General features: G+C 38.7%; 1 protein-coding gene, 1 non-coding gene and 1 pseudogene across 10 annotated transcripts in view; 2 read left to right on the forward strand and 1 right to left on the reverse strand.

Annotated features, from left to right (window-relative positions):
- Positions 1-22,266, forward strand: part of PKD1L3 (polycystin 1 like 3, transient receptor potential channel interacting) — a 70,427-nt gene that overhangs the window by 43,870 nt on the left and 4,291 nt on the right. For 8 of the 9 annotated variants that reach the window (XM_039851923.1, XM_039851924.1, XM_039851922.1 and 5 more), the window contains 10 exons: positions 5,254-5,394; positions 6,133-6,318; positions 12,178-12,493; positions 13,184-13,317; positions 16,395-16,522; positions 17,130-17,290; positions 18,529-18,739; positions 19,183-19,284; positions 20,948-21,079; positions 21,878-21,959. In XM_039851923.1, coding sequence (XP_039707857.1) covers positions 5,254-5,394; positions 6,133-6,318; positions 12,178-12,493; positions 13,184-13,317; positions 16,395-16,522; positions 17,130-17,290; positions 18,529-18,739; positions 19,183-19,284; positions 20,948-21,079; positions 21,878-21,959 — 1,593 coding nt within the window. The remainder of the gene's footprint in view (positions 1-5,253; positions 5,395-6,132; positions 6,319-12,177; positions 12,494-13,183; positions 13,318-16,394; positions 16,523-17,129; positions 17,291-18,528; positions 18,740-19,182; positions 19,285-20,947; positions 21,080-21,877; positions 21,960-22,266) is intronic. The other variant, XM_039851921.1, reaches the window with a different exon arrangement.
- On the forward strand, positions 7,199-7,317 carry LOC120594029 (5S ribosomal RNA). Its single transcript, XR_005650486.1, has one exon. It is a non-coding gene; the product is annotated as a 5S ribosomal RNA (ribosomal RNA).
- LOC120593938 (cAMP-regulated phosphoprotein 19-like) lies at positions 7,458-12,182 on the reverse strand (annotated as a pseudogene).

The raw sequence follows: 22,266 nt of genomic DNA on the forward strand, positions 1-22,266 counted from the left end.
CAAGCATATTGTGACATGGATATTCATGTGATAAATGTATGTCTGAGAACCAGTTATGTATTACGTAATATATATAGGTTAATGTATATGCTTATATGCATAGAGTAATATACTGCTATACATAATACATATTATATATTATTCATGTATTATATATGTGGCATATAGTTTAATGCACAAAGTACATAGCGATGAGTGAATGTAAAATATTTCAATATTGGCATAGTACATAGATTAATTTCATTCCACTCATATAGGGCATTTCAAGTAGTTTAATTAGAATTTCAGCTTTGGGTGCTGAGAGTGGAGCTTGGGCTTCTTCTTTGAATCTTAGGGGTAATTGTTGCTCCCCTTCTCTGGTTTACAAGACCAAGGTAATAAATATACTACAAAGACTCTCCATTTTATGAGGTTGTTTTCTGTATTTGTGAGGGTCATTAGGATAAGAATAAGGAAAAAGTATAGAATAGATGTTAGTCGGCCAGTGCTGGTAAATGGGTATGCAACTGGTTGTCCTCCAATTCATGTGTTAGTAAGCCTGCTACTGGTAATCAGAATAGGCATTGGCTGAGGGGTCGGAATGCTATGCTTCGCTGTTTTGATGTGCAGAGTATTGGGATAACAGCTAGCAATGAGATTGAGAGGATTAGGGCTAGAATGCCTTCTAGTTGGCTGGGAGTGGATTGGAGGATCACATAGGCAAGAGGAAACACCATTATGGTTTGAGGTGTGGGGCGCGTTTAGGGGGTTGGCTGGGGCGTAGATGTCCGGGTCTCCGAGGGGGTCAGGCGAAAGAAAATAGGACTAATGTTAATAATGTTAAAATTCAGAGTAAAAGTCCTAGGATGTCTTTGATTGTGTAGTACGGATAGAATGGCATTTTGTCTTGTGTCAGATGGGATTCCTGTTGGGTTGTTGAATCTTGTTTTGTGATGAAATAGAAGTACGATCACTAGAGCTGAGATAATAAATAGAAAGATGAAATAGGCAAAGAATCAGATGAGGGTGGCTTTATCCTCCTCAGAGTCACTTGACAAGACTACTCAGGTGTGAAGCGAGGGGTTGCTCAAAGATTTGTAATGGCGGTTGTCTCTCAAAGATATTTGACCTCATGGTAGTACGGAATCTATAAATGCCATCACTGTTACATTAAGTAGTAAATGATGAGGATTTTTCAGGTCTCTGAATGTGTCAGATTCATAATATAGGCCTCATTCCACCTATAGAAATAGGCAGATAAAAAATAAGGATATTCCGTTGGCATGGAGATATTGGATAATCCAGCCATAGTTTACATCCCAGCAGATACGGGTGACGGAAAAGAAAGCAGTGATAGTGTCTGATGTGTAAGGAAGAGCCAGAAGATGTACTGTTAGGATTTGCAGGGCTAACTGGATTCCTAGAAGGGACCCAAGTTCCATCGTGAGGAGATATGTGATGGGGTTGTTAGGTCAGGGAATATGAGTTGTTCATTTTAATCAGCAGCTGAGATTTTCAGATGTTGGTCATAACTGTTCTCGTAGTTGAAATACAGCAATATTTTTTGATGTCATTGGTCATGGACACCTCCAATGTAAGAATGACATGTGTTGTATTTATTTCAAGTACTGTTTTTGTGGTTGGTTTTGTACAGTTTTCTTCAAAATCCTCACCAGTTTATAAGGAACATGGGTTGTGAGTGGAGGGGTTGTTTGTAGGATTGTGATGAATTTTGATGGGTCCTTTTTGGCTTGATAGTATTTTTAATGTATGCGGAGGGAATGTTGGTAGTCTTTGGTTATACGACAGCTTTGGCTACTGAACAGTATTCTGAGTTGTGTTTCTTAAAACTGTCCTGGGAGCATTTCCCTCCCTGGTTTAATTATAGAAGTTATATTAATTTTATATGTACTAAAAAATGTGGTGGAGGTTGCATTTAAGTTTAATGGCCTGGGGATTGGGTTATTATGATACTGAGAATTCTGCTTTTTTCAGTAAAGAAGCTATGGTTATTGATGCTTTATATTGTTATGGTACTTGGTCGGTAGTGTTTACTGGTTGATCCTTGCTTATTGGAGTCATTATTATAGAAATTATTCATAGAAACTAAGTATAACCAGGCTCAGGGTCAATGTAATGAGAACAGAGAAGTACAGTTCAACTAGACCTTTTTGTAGAAGCCTTTATTTGGAATTGGGAGATTGATTTTTGGTAAAACATTTTCTAGTCAGATTAGGTCAAGCAATAGTGATGCTGATTTTTGGCTTCCTGATAAGTTCATTAATGGTGAGAGGCAGTGTATGATAGTTGGAAAATATCCAGGAAGGTTAGAGAGGTTGAACAGGTTTGAAGGATAATGGAATTTTAGATTTCATGTCGTAAGGTTGAGTTCCGAGTGCCAGAACAAAACCTAGTAGTTACAACTCGGGCTGTTAGTTTGACTAGGGCTTTGGAGCCCTGTGAGGAAAGGCACGCCTATCAGAGCTAGACTTCCAGTAATGAATGCCGTTGTGGTGAAGGGCAACGCTTAGAACAGGCCACCTGTTTTTCAGATCTCTCGTTACGGATAATAGACCCAGAACATAAGAATGGTATACCTTTGAAGAATGCATTTTTGCAGATGTGGAGAAGTGCAAGAATTGGTTAGTTAATACCAGTAGCCACTATTGTTAGACCTAATTGGCTTGAAGTAGAAAAAGTGACAATTTTTTAATATTTTAAGAGTGCAGATTGCTGTGAATGTGGTAATGGCTCTGAGGCATATTATTGTTTTATATTAATGGGTAAAATCAGATTAGTAGGAAAATGCCTGTTACAACTATTACACTTATGTGGAGTAGGGCCGAGACAGGTGGGGCCTCTGTGTAGCTGAAAGTGGTCATGAGTGAAGTCCAAATTGGGTGGATTTTCCAGTTGCAGCTAGGAGCCCCGCCACGGAGAAGTTAGTTCTGTTAAGGTTGAGTAAAAAGATCTGTTGAAGACATCACGAGTTAAAATTGAACAAGAATCACGCCATTGACATAATAAACCTGAAATCTGATGCAAAGATTGTTTGAAGAGCTGCAGTGTTTGTTGTGTGTGACCATGTCCATCACCCTATGAATATGGAAGACATAATTCCTGCTCCTTCTCATCCAATAAATAGTTTAAAGATTGTTGGCAATGACTAAGATTAGTATTGTAACAAGAAAGAGGTATTTTAAAAATCGTTCAATATTAGGATGAGTGTATATATCATGTTGAGAACCCTGTGATCAATCATGTGATGAATATGCCACTGGTAAAAATGTTATGGAGGAGTCGTCTAGCTTGAAGCTGTGTTATTTTTAGTTTAGCTAGTTATTCAATGTCAATTTGAGATGATGATTTCTTGGCCCACTTGGGCAAGTATTATTGGGAACAGGCTAGTGATAAAGGTGTATGAAATTGTAATTTTCACATAATGAGGATATGTCTTGATTTTGTAGATATTAGAGATGGATGCTGTGATTGATAGGATTAGCAAAGTATACACAGAGAAATAAATATTGAGGCAAATAGATTCATTATTTTTATTTGGAATTGCACCAGGGTTTTGGTTCCTAAGACCAGTGGATGACTCTTATCTTTAAAAGTTTGAAAAAGGCATACTGTTATATATGGAGGCATAGTTTTTTAAATAAGAATTTTTAGTTTCTATTATTAAGTTCACAATCTATCAGTCAAATAGTCAATTTTTTCTCTAAAAAAAAAAATTCACAATCTGACATTTTCATTAAACTATATTTACAATATCATGTCCCCAAAACGATTTTGGGGTTGGTGGACAGGAGCAAGCATATATTGTTACAATGGTATTTTCTTGTATGAGGGATGGTTTAAAGTTATTATGATGTGTTTTCCTCATCATGTCACAATTAGTATGTAGAGGGAATATGGGGTGTAATGACAATGTTAGCTCCTATGAGAGTGATGTGACAGAAATATTAGACCATGAGAATGTTGATATAACTACAAATCTCCAATTAAATTGCTGGGAGTAAAGCTAGATTAAAAAGACTTGCTAGTAGTCATCACGTGGTATCAGTGGAAGAATTGTTTGTAGGCTGTGAGCTAAAATTGTAGTTCGGCTATGAATTCGTTCATAATTTGAGTTTGCCAGGCAGAGTAGTGTTGAGGATGTAAGGCCATGGGTGATTATCAGGGCAGTGGCTCCTCCGTGGTGTTTGAATAAGGAGAGCTACAATGACTGGTGCTGTGTGGCTGACGGAGGAGTATGCGATGAGTGACTTTAGGTCTGGCTGGAGTAGACGGAACAATTGTGTGGTTATAATCATGCCTCATCGGGATCGTGTTAGGAAGAGCTAGTCTATAAAGTTCATTGGGGGCTAGCATCATTGTGACTCGTGAGTACCATAGCCCTTAGTGTAAATAATGCAGCCGCAAGAACTATAGAGCCAGCAATGGGGGCTTCTACATGTGCTTTTGTAAATAGAGGCCGTAGAGAGGCATTTTTACTATAAATCCTATCATGCATGCTAATCATAGAAAAAAATATTAGATCAAGAAGTAGGCAGAGGGTTGACTTCAATATTGTGCTAGTAGGAAATGTAATGAGTCTCTAAGGTTTTGACTATAGAGTAGTGCAGTGAGGATCCCACCTGTGTAAAACAGGAAGTCAAGTCCTGCATTTAGTCATTCTGTTTGACTTCCTCAGAGTGATAAGGCACCAGTGTCACTTCAAACAGAATGTAAAATAGGATTAGTTCTGTGGCAGTAAATGTTATGATTAGTAACACCAGCATATCCTGGAATTGTCAGAAATGCAGAATCTTAAGCCTCACCCCAGAACCTGCTTTTAACAAAATTGCCAGGTGATTACTAAACAGTCAAAATTTGATCCCAGCACGTGGTCAGAATTGTTTGTGTCTAGTCCAAGATAAGTGCAGAAATTCAGAGTAAGCAATTTAGAAACTTTTATAGCAATTGAGCAGACTGACTTTAGGCCTGCTGAATCTAATTTCCAAAATAGGGCTTGTATTTTATAGGCCTCTGTTCTACTTCATTTTTCTAGTAATTAATTTTTATTATATTTTGCAAAAGTATCGAATCAGTCTCTGATGGATTGGAGTTTCTTAAAAGCAGCCTTCACGATAGCGTGAGAAGCACTCGGTAGCTTTTTTTTTTGTTTCTTCAACACTTAGCAGGAGGAACTCACAGTAGATTCTTAACAAATGTTAAATAACTGCTTAATAAAATATAACATTTGTTGGCCTGTATTTGAATTTTTGACAGCAAAGTGTTCTTCATCATCACCTGGTTCAAGAGATAAGAAGAACCCCATCTATGTAGCCCCAGCTATGAACAGTCCAGTTAAATGCCCACAAAGAACCTTGAAAGAGAAGAAACTCTTCAAGCTGACGGGAGATGTTTTGGGTACGGAGAGGAAGTGGCAGCGGGCTGACCTTGCAGCAGCACGTTTTCCAGCAAAGTGGGAGTGAGCACAAAATGGACATGTAGGAGGAGGAAAGGCATTTTAAGAGATCTCTGAAAATTTGGAATCCCAGTAAACAAGGTGGTATGGTAAATGGAATGACTCCTGAACTTGAAGTCTCAAGATCTAATTGTGCTCGAAAAAGTCACGTTCTCTACCTACAAAATATAATTAACAAAACTTGACCTACACACTTCACAGGGTGAAGGAATAATGAATATGCTTTCAAAAATGGCTATCCTGTAAGCGCGAGGTAACTGGTTCAACCCAGCTCGTCTCTGGATTATTGGATTCCCTGGACCAGAGACAACAAATTGTTTTTACCATGCCTTCCTTTCTACGGAACACAGACAGCGGGGGTCGGGGGGGCGGGGAGGGTGTAAGGAAGGAATGGAGAGGGAGGGAGGAGAGGCTGGGGAGGGGCATTTAGTTCTAAGAACTAAAATATAAAATTTTTGTGTGGGATTTTTTATATCTAAGTAAATTCGTAATTAGTGGTAGAATAATCGATATAGCTAAGAGCTGATCTGTTTACAGTTATTAGGTTGAACCATATAAAATTGCCAATTTTGGACTGTTTTCAACCTATAAAAGTCTATAGGCTTAGGAAAAATGAGGAAAAGTTGTAGAGGCTTTCTAAGCTAAAGACTTGACTATGACTTTTTTCTCTTCTACAATAGTACAGATCTTCTTCCTCATCCTGTTGATGACTGCGGTCAACTCTGCACAGAACCCCAGTAGATTTTACTTCCATCAAGCTCTCCAGAAGAGCTTTTCTCACCGTTTCTCAGAGATCAAGCTTCTTAAGCATTTCTACCCCTGGGCCAGTCACATCCTCCTTCCTAAACTGTATGGGGATGACAGAGGTAAGAGCAGTCCTGGGCCCAGGTGGGGTGTAGTTTTCCCAAACAGCCCTACCATGACACATTAGCACACTGGTGAAAGGTCAGCTGACTTTTTCAATATGGCCACACCTCTGTGGGCACCCGGAGGATCCACTCCCTGGACCTCATCTAAGCAGGTTCAGGTTTATGTCTCTTCGGTCAAGGGTGATGAGGCCCATGAGGGCTGATTCCTACTGATGAGTTTCACAAGAGACTGATAAACAATGAGAATGTATTCACTTATAGGATGAAAAGTAACAAGTGATCCCTGGGACCAGTTGCCTCCTTGTGAAGTTTTTGAACAAGGGTCACAGTTCTAGGTTCAGGGCACATGCAGCTGCGAAAGTAGTTCAGTGAGCACAGAACCAGGAAAAGTGTAACCAGAAAGCTCTCAGCTCCAGATGATATTTTGATCTAATACCTGATGTGCAGTCTTTCCCAAGTCCAACTTGTCTGTGTAACTTTTCCTGTGTGCTTATCCAGTTCGGAAAGTTCCGCAAATATGTACTGAACACCTAGAATGCTGTGAACTGTCTTAGGAGCTAATGATTTAAAGGATGGATATATAATATGGTTTGTTTCCTCAAAGAACCTCACCATTCAGAGGAGTTGATATGCTTTACCCTATGCAGTGTTGGAGAAATGCTAAAAATTTCCTAAGGAATACTTCTTGTTCAATATTTTTCACATTACCAACACTTTTACTTATATCTTAAGCTGTATTTTGGAGATTGTCACATTCATTTATCTTGATGACTTCCTGTTGGGATCTGGAAAACCTCCAAGGTTCCTGGAAAAAAATCTAAAAGATATGTTCATCTCAGCAAACATTTAGTTTTTTTTTTTTTAAAGGTGTACTAAGGTCTATGGCCATGCTACCCTGAACAAGCCTGATCCCATCTGATCTCGGAAGCTAAGCAGGGTCAGGCCCAATTAGTACTTGGATGGGAGACCACCTAGGAAGACCAGGTGCCATAGACGTAAAAAATAAAAAAATAAGGGATTGTAAGCTGACAAGGTCCTTGCAATCTGTGAGGTCAACCAAGGATTGCCTCACCTTAAAAAAAAAAAAATGTACTAGGTGCATTTAGAATTTTTACACATGGCAACTCCTATTCATTGCACATTGATTCTTTCTGGTTGTATTAGATGGTGACAGCTCTAGGGAACATTCTATTTGCAGTCTGTAACTGTCTATGCTGAATAAAATACTGACTAGAGAAAAAGTAATTTGAACCACGGGTGGCTGAGGCTAGTGCCATGATGATAAGCATGGTTCTCTTCTTGGACTCCTCGGCTCTGCAGTACTTACTGGTAGTGCAGAACCAAGGTCCAAAAGCACAGACTGCCCAGGCGCAGGCACCCCGTTGCTCTCCACTTACTAGCAGTGTGTTCTCGGGTAAATTACTCAACCTCTGCACCTCAGTTTCCCCATCTATACAGTGGGGATAATCTTAGGATTAATTTTAGGATTATAAAACTGACACAAAGATTAAAAGCTTAGTAGTAAGTGTTTACAACAGCGCGTTAGCACGTAGCAGTCACTGGAGAAGTGTTAGCTGTTATTAACTGGGGCAGTTGGAGCTCTGGCTAATCTAGAACCACAAAGTGTGCATGAATTACCGGACACGCTAAGAAAACAATCCGTAGATGTAAAGAAATAAAACTAAGTAACATGGGGAGAAGCGCAGTAAAAATTGGCACTAATGTGGTTTCTCTCTTCATCTCCTAAAAATCTTCACTTTCAGAACTGATGCAGCCCAGTTCTCTTAGTCCAGTTGTTTCCAGGAACACTGAAGCCCAAGCCGTTCATGACGGATAACCTATGTCCTGTAAATACATAACTTTCCTAAACAGCATAGTCCAGAGTTTAATCACATACAGGGAAGGATCTTTTTCTTAGTAGGATTTAATTAAATTTTCTCTTGCAGTAATTTCAGCTTGCTTTTTCCCGTTCAACTTTCTTCTGAGATGGAAAACTGATCAAAATTTTACCGTAATTGGGGGGAGCAAAAAAAAAAAATGTTTACCATATTTACATATATTTTTCATTTGGGAAGTACAAAGTGAGACCATATTTGAAAGTTGTCACCTTTTACCTTTCTCTTGTATCTTCTGCAGAACTCAGTCCTTTAATAACTACTGCAAATCTGTTCTCTAGCCCAATTCTCTAGCATTATCTTTCATATGAAAGTATTTGTTAATAACTAAAACAAATTTGGAAAAAATTCATTGTACAACAGCATATATTGTGCAACCCTCCTTCATTCCATAATCCCCTTTTTCTCTTTCCAAGAGGCAACTACAGTCCCACTTTAGATGTTCTTTCAGAGGTAATCTATGTGTTTGTAAATATACTTGATGATAAATGGTAGCATACTATAAATATTGTCATGATTTTGCTTTTTTCCCTTAACAATTTACCTGGAAATTGTTTGATCAGAATATATATAGTGATCCCTATTACGTTTTATTCATTTATTATATAGTATTTCATTGCATGGATGTACCGTAATTTATATAACCAGCTCCCTATTGATATTTAGATTGTTTCCAATCTTTTACTGTTAGCATTACCATTAATACCATTTTACACATGTAACTTCACATGTGTACAAATATATCTGTAACATAAATACCTTGAAAAGATTTGCTAAAAATGTATATACATTTTTAATTTAGAAAGATCATTGCCAAATTGTTCTCCTTAGTTATTCTTTCAGTTACCACTCCCATGAGCAGTGCGGAAGTCTGCCCACATCTCCAACAGCCACATGAAGATTGTTTTCAAACAATACACATGGCTCTGAAACATACGAAAGGCTTTGCAACTGCACTCATAACAAAGTACAAGTTAAAACTAAAGGTACCATTTTTCACCTCCCCTGTGGCAAAACTTACCTTTGCTCTTGCTGCTCTTCATTCCATCCTCCCATGTTATATTTTTTAAAAACATAAATCTGTTACACCCTTGTTCAAAACCTCCCAGTGGATTCCCATCACATTTAAAATCCCAAACCCTTTCCAAAGCTTTCCAGGCCCTGCCCAGTCTGGCCCGTAGCTACATCTGTTACTTCCTCTCCTACCCCTCTCACGCTCGCTCACTCTGCTTCAGCCACACAAACTTCTGTGCTCTCCTTAAATACACCACGCATGCTCTCACCTCGCGGACTTGGAACTTGTTGCCCTGACCGATATCTGCATTTATTAGTCTCTTATAAGCCACTTCCTCAGGGAAACTTTCTCTAATCACTGTTCCTAAAGGAAGAGCACTGCTCCCTCCACAAAACACTCTCTTTCCCTTCATCCTACTTACATTTCCTTCATAGCACTATCGTTAACGTGAATATTGTTTGGTTATCGCCTCTTTCTCCCTCCTCAAATGTGAGCTCTCTGTGGACAGGGGTCCTCTTTCATCCATTACTGTGTTCCCAGCACCTAGAATAACATCTGATATATGTGAGGACTCAATACATATTGATTGAAGCAAAGAATAAAAGTCGTTCCATCCTTGTCCACCTTTCATTGGGTTGCTTGGTTTTGTTTGCTTGTTTTGATAAGTCGCCTTTTATGTATTAAGAGCTTAGTTGTGAATACAGACTTAGATATTTATACAGATACAAACTAAACTTATAAAAATTAGGAAATTGATATCTTTTTGATATTCTCTTCCTATCGGGAATATAGTATGTTTTTCTATTCTCATCTCATCCTCAGCAATTTTCAGAATTGCTCTTGATATAATTCTCGCACATCTCTTGTGAGGTTTATCTTTTGCTATTGTAAATGAGATCTTTTATTTCTCTATACCATCTAAGTAAATATTGTTTGGGTGTATGAAGGCTATTGATTTCTTTATATTTAGCACTCAGCCACTTTGGCTGAATTTTTTAGAGGTTGTACAAAACTATCATATTTACAAAAATGGCACAAAAGTGAATTCAGCAGTCAGTGCACAGACATACTTCATCCACATCTCGAACAACAAAAGGTATTCTAACCATAGAACTGTGTGCGAAGATTAGCTTCCCCTGCAGCTGTTAAGCACTAGGGTCATGTAAGTTACACCAGAATGGGCAAATATTGCCCAAGTAAACTCCTATCGTTAAAGCTGAAACAGGTTTAAGGCCACTCAAGTTCAAGCCCCATCTCTTTGTGTTTGAAGTATGTGACCTTTCTTCTAACTTGTCTTTTGTTTTATAAGGAAATCCAAAAGGAAAATACTGAAGAAATCAATAAATACAATAGAGGTTATATTAAATAAGAGTAACTACAAAGCTGTAATTAAGATGAAGTAAACATTAAGATCATAAAATTTGCTTGGTAGTTGTTAGGGCCAGTCCTGCAGTAGGAGTTAGGTAATATATACAATTCTTTTCTAGTAGATTATTATATGTTACTCTAACATGTTCTTCTGATCGGTGCACTGCTAAACTAATCAAAACGCCACACGTCCCCGCCCTTACAATAGCAGTACAGACCACCGCTACCTGCAAAGCCTGTCATTCTCAAATGACTTAGTAAATGAAAGAAAATAAAAAGTGAGGAAGTAACATATTAAGGAAAAATGGGAATTAGAAGGTCCGTGCAGTTAAGCTCTTTTAATCAGCCATCCAGCTTGCTGGCAACAGGGATGGCTTCCACGGAGGAAGGTCCCGTGGAGTGGGGATGTGGTCACGGGTGACCTGTCTTCTCCGGGGCTGCAGTAGGAAGTTGCTTGCTCTTCATTTTTGCTTTAGCCATGTTGTAATCTCCAGAATTAAAATATTTTTGCCCTTTCTGCCATCATTTCCGTAAGAAATCTGAATCTCCAGGCTTTTGTCCCAGATGAGGATACCTTGCTTTTAATTTTGCTTCTTCAGCTTTCTCTAGTCACTTTATCTTGCATTTCCTTCTGCTCCTGTACTGAGGCTGCCTCGGGGACTTCCATGGACATACTTCTCCCTCTTAACCTGCTTCTCCAGCTCTGCTGAATTATCCTTTTTTTTTTTTTTTTTTTTAACAACAGGTTTTAGGTTTTCTTCTGGCTCTCAGATTTATTAAGGTATAATTGGCAGAAATTGCATGTGTTTAAGGTACAACTTTTTGACCTGCAAATACATTGTGAAATTACCACAATGAAGCTATTTAATGTATCTCACCCAGGTAACATGTTTTGTTTTGGGAGTGGGAAGTTATAGGTCTGTTTCAGGATCTTTGGTCAGACTGCCTGGTGAACTTGCCTCCGGGCTTCTGGGCTGGAGCTGGGTCACTGGCCACTGCATAGTCCACAGCTGGTACTGACATCTGCAGGCCTAACACCTGAGGCACAGGCAGGAGTGACGATTCCTGGGTCCTTTGGCATATGGTTATGCTGGTGGCAGGACCAAGGTCAAATGGCATTGTAGCTAAGTCCGAGGACAAAGCTGTTTCTAGGTCTGTTGCCAGGCCCACAGTCGGGGTGAGTCAGCCACCTGGGGGACCTCCCTTCTTAAAACTGAACTTACTGGTCTTGGACTCCACTGGGGTTTCATAATCACCTATCTAAATCCCAAAGCTCCCACCTAGGCATCTGGGGATGGCTGCCAAATTATTGAGAGATACAAGCAAGGGACCTGATTCCATCATCTTGCTGATGTCTTTAGTTGATTCTAGTGAGATCTGTCTAGATCATTAGCTACATATATATGTAGGTCATTATCTTTTATAAATTCACTTATTATACCTCTCATGTCTTTTTAAAATTTGGTTGCATTAGCTAGAAAATCCAAAAATGTTTTTAAAAATAGTGGTGAAAGTGCATTTTTCGTTACTAACTTAACGAGGCAGTTTTTACAATGGCTTCTTTTACTGTCTTTTCAGGATTTATTACTGATGGGAACTCCTTTCTTTTGGGCAATGTTCTGCTTCGTCAGATTCGCATTCCTGGTGCCAGAGCCTTTCCAAATAGAGTGTCTCCCAAAGAACAAGTGAAGCTATCACACCAAGATCTGGAGGATACAGAGAACTATGGAGTTAACTGGAGGCCCCCTGAAACAAACACCACACAATCAGACAGCATTTGGCATTATCAGAATCAGGAGACACTGGGTGGCTATCCCATCCAAGGGGAATTTGCCACTTACTCAGGAGGAGGTTATGTTGTCAGACTCGGAAGAAACTCCAGTACTGCAATCAGGTGAGCAAGCCTGAGCCCTAAACAAGAGGACCAAGATGTTTGCTTCTGTCCATTAGTAGGAATTAAGGACCCATTTGAATAGTTTTGACAGCTACCATAATGCTACTGTACTATGACACTTGCAGACACTTTTAAGACTTTTAAGGAAAAGTATCTTTTAGTTTATAAATTCCTTGTTCAACCTCAAACTAGAGGTATGTCATGGTTTGCCAAATCTTTCTTTTCTCATCTGGAAAAACATTATCAATTTCAATTCTAGCTGCAGTTAAACTCAGGTAACTCTAGCGTGGGCAAACTGTACTCTTCAAATATCAGAGAAAATACTGCCCTTCAAAACCACAATCCAAATGCCAAAATTAAATAGCAAGAGACTTATGGTTTTATATATGAATTCTGAGAGCTAAGCAGCTGACATAGCATGTAAACTAATTCTACCTCAGACCTTAAATGCCAAATATATTTTCTTGAACATTTAACCTTGGCGTGACTATTGTGAAAATTTTCATTTTTTATAGTCTTCTGAATTTATATTCATGTTACCACTAGTGAAAGTTCGGGCAGTAGTAACCATAAATATTGCACAGGTACACTAGAATGGGAAATGTAGCTTTTCATTTGGTAGGAGGAATGTTGGCATTGTCCCACTTTGCAGGGTTGACGCAGCAGCAGCCCTGTCCTCTGTTTTCCCAGAGTTCTACAGCATCTTGAACAGAGCCACTGGCTGGACCATTGCACTAGAAGCCTCTTTGTCGAATTTGTGGTCTTCAATGCTAATGTGAACCTGTTCTGTGCAGTGACCCTGATTTTGGAATCCAATGATGTGGGTACGAAGGCCTCCTCTCTTCCCTGTATGACCTGGGTATCTCAGAAGTCCCAATTTCTTTATCTTATACCATTAAAAGGCATCTTAATTACAGTTGTTATACATAATTTTTAAAGTCAAATAGTTCAAGGCAAAAACTAGCAGTGCTCACTCCGCACCTCATTTTTACTCCCCAGAGACTGCTACTTTCAACTTTGTTAACTGGTTCTTTTGGGATTTAAAAATTATTAACATGCTTATTAGCTATTTCATGAATCTTCAGTTTTAGATAGTATTTTTTATGAGAATGAGGATTTAACTTTCTCATACCCACACATATCCCTAACAAACACACACATATACACACCTTTTCTCTTATTCTCCCAAGTTATAAAACTTATAGTTAATATTGAGTAGCTCCATTATTGTGATATTTTTCAAAGATGAGCCAAGTATTACCATTTCCTTTCAATTTCTTATTTTCCCTAGAGTTTATCATTTCTTTCATCTGCTTGGTTTTGCATGCATTCTATCATTGATTCATCTCCAAGCTCTTCCTAGAAATAAAAACCTCATTCTGTTCAAAAGTATCACATAACCCCTTTTATCTTTTGCTGAAAAGACGCCCTCTCTCGGGCCCGCCGCCGGTTCGGTAGTCTGGATGGGCGATTCTCTAAGCCTGCTCGAGAGCTCTCACCCAGGACAGTCCCATCACTGTCGCCCTAGGGATTCTCTCTCCCTCTCTCCTCGGTCGGACTCCCTTTCTTCCAGATCCCGCGTCTTCCTCTTGGTTTACTGTCTCATTTTGTTAGAGCTCATCCTACAGTAACTTCCTAGCAGGGTGCAAAGGAAGTCAGTATTTTGAAGCTTTACGTGTCCCCAAACTTTTTTTTCTGCCGTAACATTCATTTGCTTATTGGATTGGATACAATTGTCTTCCACAGAATTGTTTAAAGTACAGCTCCATTGCCTTCTAGCTTTTCATACTGTTGTTAAGCAGTATGGTGATTCCCTCATTCCCAAAAGTTTTTAGAATTGTCTTTGTCCCCAGTTATGAAAAGACCTGACCTCTAAGTCCTTTAATATGGATGTCCTTAAGTTCTGAGGCATTTTCTCACATATTTCTTTGTGAATGTCTCTATTTTCTGTTCTCTTTCTCTGATATTCCTGGAATTTTGAGGTAAGCACTCTTGAACCTGAGACTCTGATTTTTTGTTTTGCTTTCATTTCCCATCTTTTCCTTCGGTGAGATTACTTCATTCTAAACCATCTGATTTTGAATTTTTATATCTTAATTTCCAAAAATTGTGTTCTGTTTTTCATAGTCTCCTGTTATTTTATGGAATCAATATCCTCTCAACTCCAAAGGTATTATAGGTTCGTTTTTATCAGCTCCTTCTAATTCCTCTGAGCTTTTTTTTTTAATTTTGTTTTGCTCTCCAGTTTTCAATGGTAGAGGTTTAACTATCTGGTGGTTCTTTCATATTTTTGTTATTTAAAAAGAGCAAGTGCTAATTAGCAGCTCTGTGTGCATGGATAGAGCTTGTCAACTGGTATGTCTTTTTCTCTTGGGCAGTTTTCAGAGGGGGACCCTCCAAACTCTCGCCTTGAGGATGTATATAAGCCTCTAGACTTCTCAGAGTCAGCTAAGGAAGAGACTGGGAAGCTTCTCACCGTGCAGTATGTAGACTTACTCTTAATTCTCTTTTCCTGTAGACTTACAGATATACCTGAGTTCATATTCTCTGTACTTCAACATCACTAAAAAATAAGCCTTTAGTCTTGGGGTAGTGGAAGGCAGGACAGGTAACAGGGAGAAAAAATCTGGGATCTAACTATGTTCGGACTTGAAATCAATTCTATTTTCAGTTCCACCTGACCCTCTCCTCTACCTTCTGAGGCACCTGATGCCTCCAGTTTCTCAGCCTTTCGAGGGTTTTGTGGTAAGAACTAGCTTGCTTCTGTTTCCTCCACTGCTTAGGTTCAGCTTTCTTGAATCTGGTCAGTGTCATTCATCTATTTTCCACCTTACAACAGTCTGTCACTCTCATTTGCCCTCTTCATCTCTGTTTTCTTATCCCTTCACTTTCATTGTAGTGGCATTTTGTAAAGGACTGACTGGTACATTTGATTCCCGTCTTTAACAGGAAGCCCGTCCTAATTCTACTTCCTTTGTCCTCCTTTTTTCTAAGAACCTGCCCACCAGTGTCCTTTGATTTACCACCAGGTGTTACTTCTAGTGAGGAATTTTTTCTTCTCAGACCCACAGAGTAGACCACTTCTCTTGTACTTCTAAATGAAGCATGAAGGATTCCTGAGGGTCTTTTATTATTTGAAACTACCAAAAAAAATGGGGGTAAAATAAATACAGGTAAAATCCCAGTCTTGAGCGCTAGCTATGTGAAAGAAGAATCCCTTTGTTCTTAAAATATACTTTCTACTACAATGGGTGCAACATAGTTCTAATATTTTGAGGCTTTATGAAAAGTTACATTCACAACACCTTTCGTGCTTTCACAGAATTTCAACAATATGTCTTTCTAGGTGGAGTCTGAAGCTTCTTAGTCAATCTTCATGCAAACATCTGAGTATTCATAGGATACTATTAATATTCATGATATTGGTGTTTTGCATAGAAAATAGTTTCGAAATGGTTCAAAGCATTATCGTACTAATTTCTGAAAATATATTTTAAATAGCTTTAAACAAAAGTGCCACACTTACATTTAACTGTATTGTTTTTCATCGCAGTCATCAATTCTCTAGAACAACAGTATAACTAGTCAATTTATCTCTGCAGCTGTTCTAATTCTGTAAGGGTAACACCTGTTAACAGCTGTTAAGTCACTGACACTGTCCTCTTTGTCGGATCAACAATATAATCTTCTCTCTACTGATTTTTAGTACAATCAGCACATTTCTCCATTTGCTTTGCATACATGATCTCATTTAATATCCATAACACCTCTAGAGGAAATAGTTTAGAAACTCAGAAACATTTGAAACTGATGATACAAGAACTGGGGTTATGTGAAAGACAGGAGTTTGAACGGAAGAGGGCAAAGTTTTAAATACTCAACTCCAAATGTTGTTATTCAGGTGCTTTCTTCACCTCTGTAAGACTAGACACTTTAACTTCCCTTCAAATATCGAAGAAGGACTCTACGTGGTCTGTCGTCTCACAAGTCATCTATTATCTACTAGTCTGTTACTATGGCTTCATACAGGTGAGTTGAAATGTTAGTTAGATATAAGAGATTCTCAAGATTGCCAGATATTATTTGGGGAGCTCCACAATGAGCTATTAGTAGAATTATGGCTACGATTGATTCTTTCCAGAAGCTTGACCTCAGTTAAAGGCTGAGTGGTTTTCCAGATAGCTCTTTCACTTTTTAAGAATTAAAGAATTAAATCTCTAGAATAATTTTGTACAGTTGTATTACTCCTCCATAAGGTAATGGTAAGAGACTGACAATACGACGAACAAAGCAAGTATTCAAAAACATAGATTGTACCCAGAAGAGAATATATCTTAAGCCAAACACAATGTTTTATTTTCAGGCTTGATAACTATTTTAGAAAATAATTTTTTATTAAGTTTAAGCAACAAGAAAAATGACCGTATCGAAAGAAAGTTATGTTAGAGAAGGCCATCTTTTCTGTAAGCAGCAGCTCTGAGTGACTGCGGAGCAGAACCAAGACCATAACCGACTGTGCCCACTAGATTTGACAAGTCCCTGGCTGAGTGCTTTGCCAGTGTTCATAACACTTCATTAGGGAGAGAGCTAACTCATCTTTCAGGCAAGCAGCAGTGACTATGGTGTCTATGTTTAGGGTCGCCGGCTGAAACAGCAGAGGTGGAAGTTCTTCACGAAGATAAAGAACATTCTGGACATGGGCATAATCCTTACTAGTTTTGTCATCTTGGGGCTTGACATGAAGCTTATTTCTCTATATAAGAAAAATATGGCACAATACCGCTATGACCGTGAGAGGTAAGAGGGAGCCTGAGGAGCACAGGACATTGCTCCTCCATGTCGTTTCCTGATTACACACAAGTATTTTTTCAAACTCACCTTCCTCCTCCACTGTTCTACCAGAATTAAATACAGAACTCAGACTAATGTCCACAGCAGAGAAAACAATTAACCAGAAGCCATTTATACTGCTAATCACATTGGAAAGCTCTTCTGCCTTTCACACAGCAAGAGCAATAACTCGATCATTATATTGCACCCTGGCCAAAGAATAAAGCCTGATAAGACATGACAAATGATCATGTGGTTTAAATAAAACCACATGACATAGTACATCCTTTAAGTCTAAAATGGGTTTTCTGAGTAGGGATGTTCATCCTTATGAAGATGTTCTGGTGCCTTCGGGCACTTCTCTGGTCTTTCTCGTGAGGAAGAGCATCTACTCCCCAGACCAAGTATTGCCACATGGTGCTTTTCTAACCTTCAGTGGTCAACGGCCTCGGCCACTGATCTGTGTGAGACCGAGGCAGTATCCCAGGAAGGCCTTACAGAGGGTTGTTTATGGAGGAACAGTGGGTCTATGCAATTTGAATGATGTTGGCAGCTGGGGTCCAGCCTGCTGTGTGGCATTGCCTAGGTCTTAGATAATAAAAGAATTGTGATCTAGTGTCAACTTGCTCTCATCTATAGGAGTCCTTCCCAGTAACCTAGTTGCTGCAACATAAAATTATGAATGTATCTATCACATAACAAAACCTAATTGGTTAAAAAAAAAAAACAACCCCTAATTGGTAGCACCCCTCACCTCTAGTTTAACTACCTTTCTACTCTCAGCACTATTAAACATATTAGATCAATTATCTACTGCCAGAGAGTAGAGGATTAGTGTGTTACAGAAAACAGACCAGCACAGTTGTACATCTCATTACCTTAACTCATCTCCTTTTAAGAGATTTAACTCAAGGCACAGCAATGGAGGAGGCTGGCGTTGATTTCTAGGATTAATTGGGAGTAAAGAAATCAGCGAGAGGTCACATTGCAAGGTTTCTTTAGCACAGCTCCCAACCAAATACGTGTTATTTTTGCCAATGCTCTCATAGCCACAAATTTAAGAGGCCGCACCGGCAAGCAGAGTTTTTACATGAAGCCTCTGAACTAACAGGACCCAAAGGACCGCTGCACTTGAGCAGTGGAAACACTGGAGAAACTGATGACGGCACACACTTCCTGCTAACTGTCGGCCTGCCTTGGCACAGGTTCATCCGCTTCTCTGAGGCAGTAACAGTGAACTCAGCCATCATTTACCTCATGAGCTTCCTGGTTCTGTTGGCAACTGTTCAGCTATGGAACCTGCTGCATCATAACCCCAGGCTGCGGGTCATTGACCGAACACTCAGCAAAGCCCGGGACGAGGTGATGGGCTTCTTGCTGGTCATCCTGATCCTGCTGACAGGCTATGCCATTGCTGTAAGTCCCCTTTCACAGTGTCTTTTCCTAAGTGCTGTGGTCTTAGAATCACATTGCTTCCCTCAGAAAGGTCACTACAGAGAAAATCATCAGTTCAAGTTGGCAATGAGTTTTGGAGAAAAGGTAGAGTAAGAAAGCTGAATTTAGTTGTAGTTCCATGCTTTCTTAGCAGGATGACTAACACTCAGACGTTTGTCTCATCTCTAAAATGGGGATAAAATTTAGCTCACAAGAATGTTAAGGTCAAATTTATATGAAAACACTATGTAATTACAAAGGAATTTTACTAATTTTTTAGGCATAGTAATTAGAATGGCCACTAAAGAATTTCTTTAATTTCCATTCCTTTGGTTCTGTGTTGGCATCATGGTCACGCACCTCAGGACAGAACTGCAGTCACCTCCACTGCTCTCCACCCCCCGACTGGTCTTTCTCCTTTTCAGTTTAACCTGCTGTTTGGAGGGAGCATCTCCGACTACCGAACTTTCATCAGCTCAGCAGTGACTTTTGTTGGTCTCCTGATGGGAATCTCTGATCACAAAGAGGTAAAACCCCCATCTCGTTTTCCCTGCAGAACTCTATTGGTTTAATTTATCTAACAAGGGGGCAACTTTATAAAACCAGCCCCTACACCACTGCACACTGGAAAAGGGAGGGACTTGGATTCTTTGCTATTCTGGTTTAAAGTACTCCATATGCACACGGCTTTTGAGTGGCTATTTCAGAAATCTGTCCTTTTCTAAGCACATAGTCCCACCTCCCTCACTTCTTACATCCTTAGTGTTACTGCCAAGGACATTGGAGTTGAATGTGTGCTCTCATACCTGCCAGATTAGCATGGCGTTGCTGCGGCTTTCTTAATGGCCCTTTGAAGGGTACAGTGGAAGTGACTTCAAAAAAATTAGGGAGGTACAATTCCAGGAAGAACTGTGGTAATTCTGTTTACAGGTAATAAATAATCATTTCAGAGAGCCTATTTTCCCCCAGGAACTACCAACACAAATCTTTCTATTCAACATAAAAAAGTAGGAAACCTAGATGAGGATTTGGGTCTCAAACACTAGCATCTATAGGTTTCATCAGGGAAGAAAAAAAAAATTCAAATTAGTGACACTGACAAGATTTTTATCAAGGATTATAATCTAGATTTCAGAGGTTAGTAATTAAAATGGGTAAATTAACATAGTTTCTAACGTGGAAAGTTACCACCTTCCTAAGAATTCTGTTGTGGTTCTAGCCCCAGTCCTAAGGAATGAAGACTTTATATACTGAAGTTCTTATTAAGAAGTAACAATCAGAATAATAAATTTTTGCTAACACCTTTTTGACATTAAAAACTATTCTGCTCTAATCATAATTGCATAATTGCACAATGTGAAAATGTAGTTTTTGAGAAAAGTCTTACAAACTCAGAGCTTGCCCAAACTTGATATAATTAAGCACTTTTAATTAAGTGGGCGATAGGCTGGTACTAGGAAATGTTTTGTTGTAAAGAAGATGTCCATCACAGTGGTATTTATTGTTAAATATTCATCCTCTTAAGTTGTTGGGTTTTTGTTCTTGTTTTTTTTTTTTTTTTTAAGCAACACCCTAGTGGCAACAAAGCCGATAAATATCAAGGGAAAATAACACCTAAATTAAGATTGTTATGGAAACCATTCTAGTAAGCCCTAAATTTTAGGAAGATCTCTTTATACTGAAAAGAATGGCAAAATTCAATACTTACACTTTTAAAGATAACAATAAAAAAAAATACTAAAATAAAAGCTAGTTTATGGCTTACTTGTTAAATATTGGAATCCTCCTGTGTTCACAGTGTTGTTTTTTGGAATGGCAGTGAAGTTTTCATCGTTTCTGGTATTTATTCTTTTTATATGCTTTTGCTACTTCTTAAAGCTTCCATATTTGAATATATTTTCCAGAATTGCGAAAACTCACATGGGCTTTGAATCATTTTAATTTTGCAACTCACCTGCTTCTTGTGAAAGCCCTGTGGGCACAACTATTTTTACACCCTCAGAGTCAGTCATTCTTACTCTTCTCAAAAGTCCAAAGTATTCTCGTTTTCAAGTTTTGCTTTTCTCCCTAATTTCCAGCAGCCATAAGTATTTTCTTATGTGAGTATATCTATTAACATATAATTTACATTTTTAAAGTAGGAATTAAACTGTCAGTCTTTAAACTCAAAGTGTTTTATTGTCTTTCCAGATTATTGCTTTAGCCCCAGTCCTGGGCTCCTTTCTAATCATCAGCAGTGTCATTTTGCTGGTACTTGTGATCATTAACCTTTTTGTTTCTGCCATTCTAATGTCCTTTGGTAAAGAAAGAAAGTCCTTTAAGGTAGGTAACTCTGAGGCTCAAAAGAGCATTTCATATAAAACTTTCAAAAGCCAATAGGGCATGAGTGAAGAATTACCATTAATTTGCATGGGAAAAATTTTTGAGCTTTCCGGACCCAAAAAATAACCTACCAAATCATACCAAGTAACATATCAAATCTAAAATAACACTAACATATAGTAAAAGCAGCAATGATATGCTTACACAGCTCATCTAAAGTAAAAATAATGTATGGACAGTGTAGTTTCACTCACCAGTGTGTGCTGCCTCTGTAACAGCTCACTGCACAAACACTGAACACTATTTTCACTTTTTGCGTTTTACATAAAAGTGAAAAGTCCTCTTTGAATTTCTTTGGTTAGCGAAAACAGGTACTAATATAGGTCTTTCCTGAAAGTGAAGTGGCATAAAGAGAACTTTTGAAAAGTGGGAGTTACCTTATAAACTATATCATGATTTTATACCACTAGAAAAGCTCAAATGTAGCTGCTCTTAAGATTACATGCTGATGTAATACACCGTATCAGCATATTCCCTTTATTAGTCTCCATAGTTCTGCCAACTATTTTCCTAGGAAATCCAGTTTACCAAGACTATATAACATTCTGTCTACTGTCCTATAAATAGCTGGCCCTCAACTCAGTAGCAGAAACACTCCAGTTCCTGACAGCAAATCATTTAAGGAAACAGTATCTTTACTATTTATATTTACTTTTTCTTTAGTTTTTGGTATTTTTTTCCCTCCAACATTAGCAACAATTTCAATTTCCTTGCTTTTCTCCTTTTATCTTCCAATAGACTTGGAAAGAAGCTACACTAACAGATATGCTGCTACAGAAGCTCTCGAGTTTGTTAGGAATCCAGCGGCACCGGAACACTTGTGAGTAAACAGCCATGACAGCAATGGGCACTGACACTAAAGTTTTAAAAGACGAACTATCTTAAACCTGTTACCTCCTTGCTAATTACCTTTGCATAGCATAGCTTAGAAAATTATAGACATTTACAATACACTTTAATTTTGTAAGTCAGTGAGAAATAAAAATCCCCTTGGCTGAAAGTTCTTATGTTTATGGATTTTGGCACTGTCGGGAAAGGGTTAATGCTACAAAAGTGACAGGATAAACAAGCTTTGCTGCCAAGCAGCAAGTAACAGAATACTCACAACCCACGTTCCAGGATGGCTG

Source organism: Pteropus medius, unplaced genomic scaffold (assembly GCF_902729225.1).
Source record: "Pteropus medius unplaced genomic scaffold, Ma_sr-lr_union100, whole genome shotgun sequence".
Taxonomy (NCBI): domain Eukaryota; kingdom Metazoa; phylum Chordata; class Mammalia; order Chiroptera; family Pteropodidae; genus Pteropus; species Pteropus medius.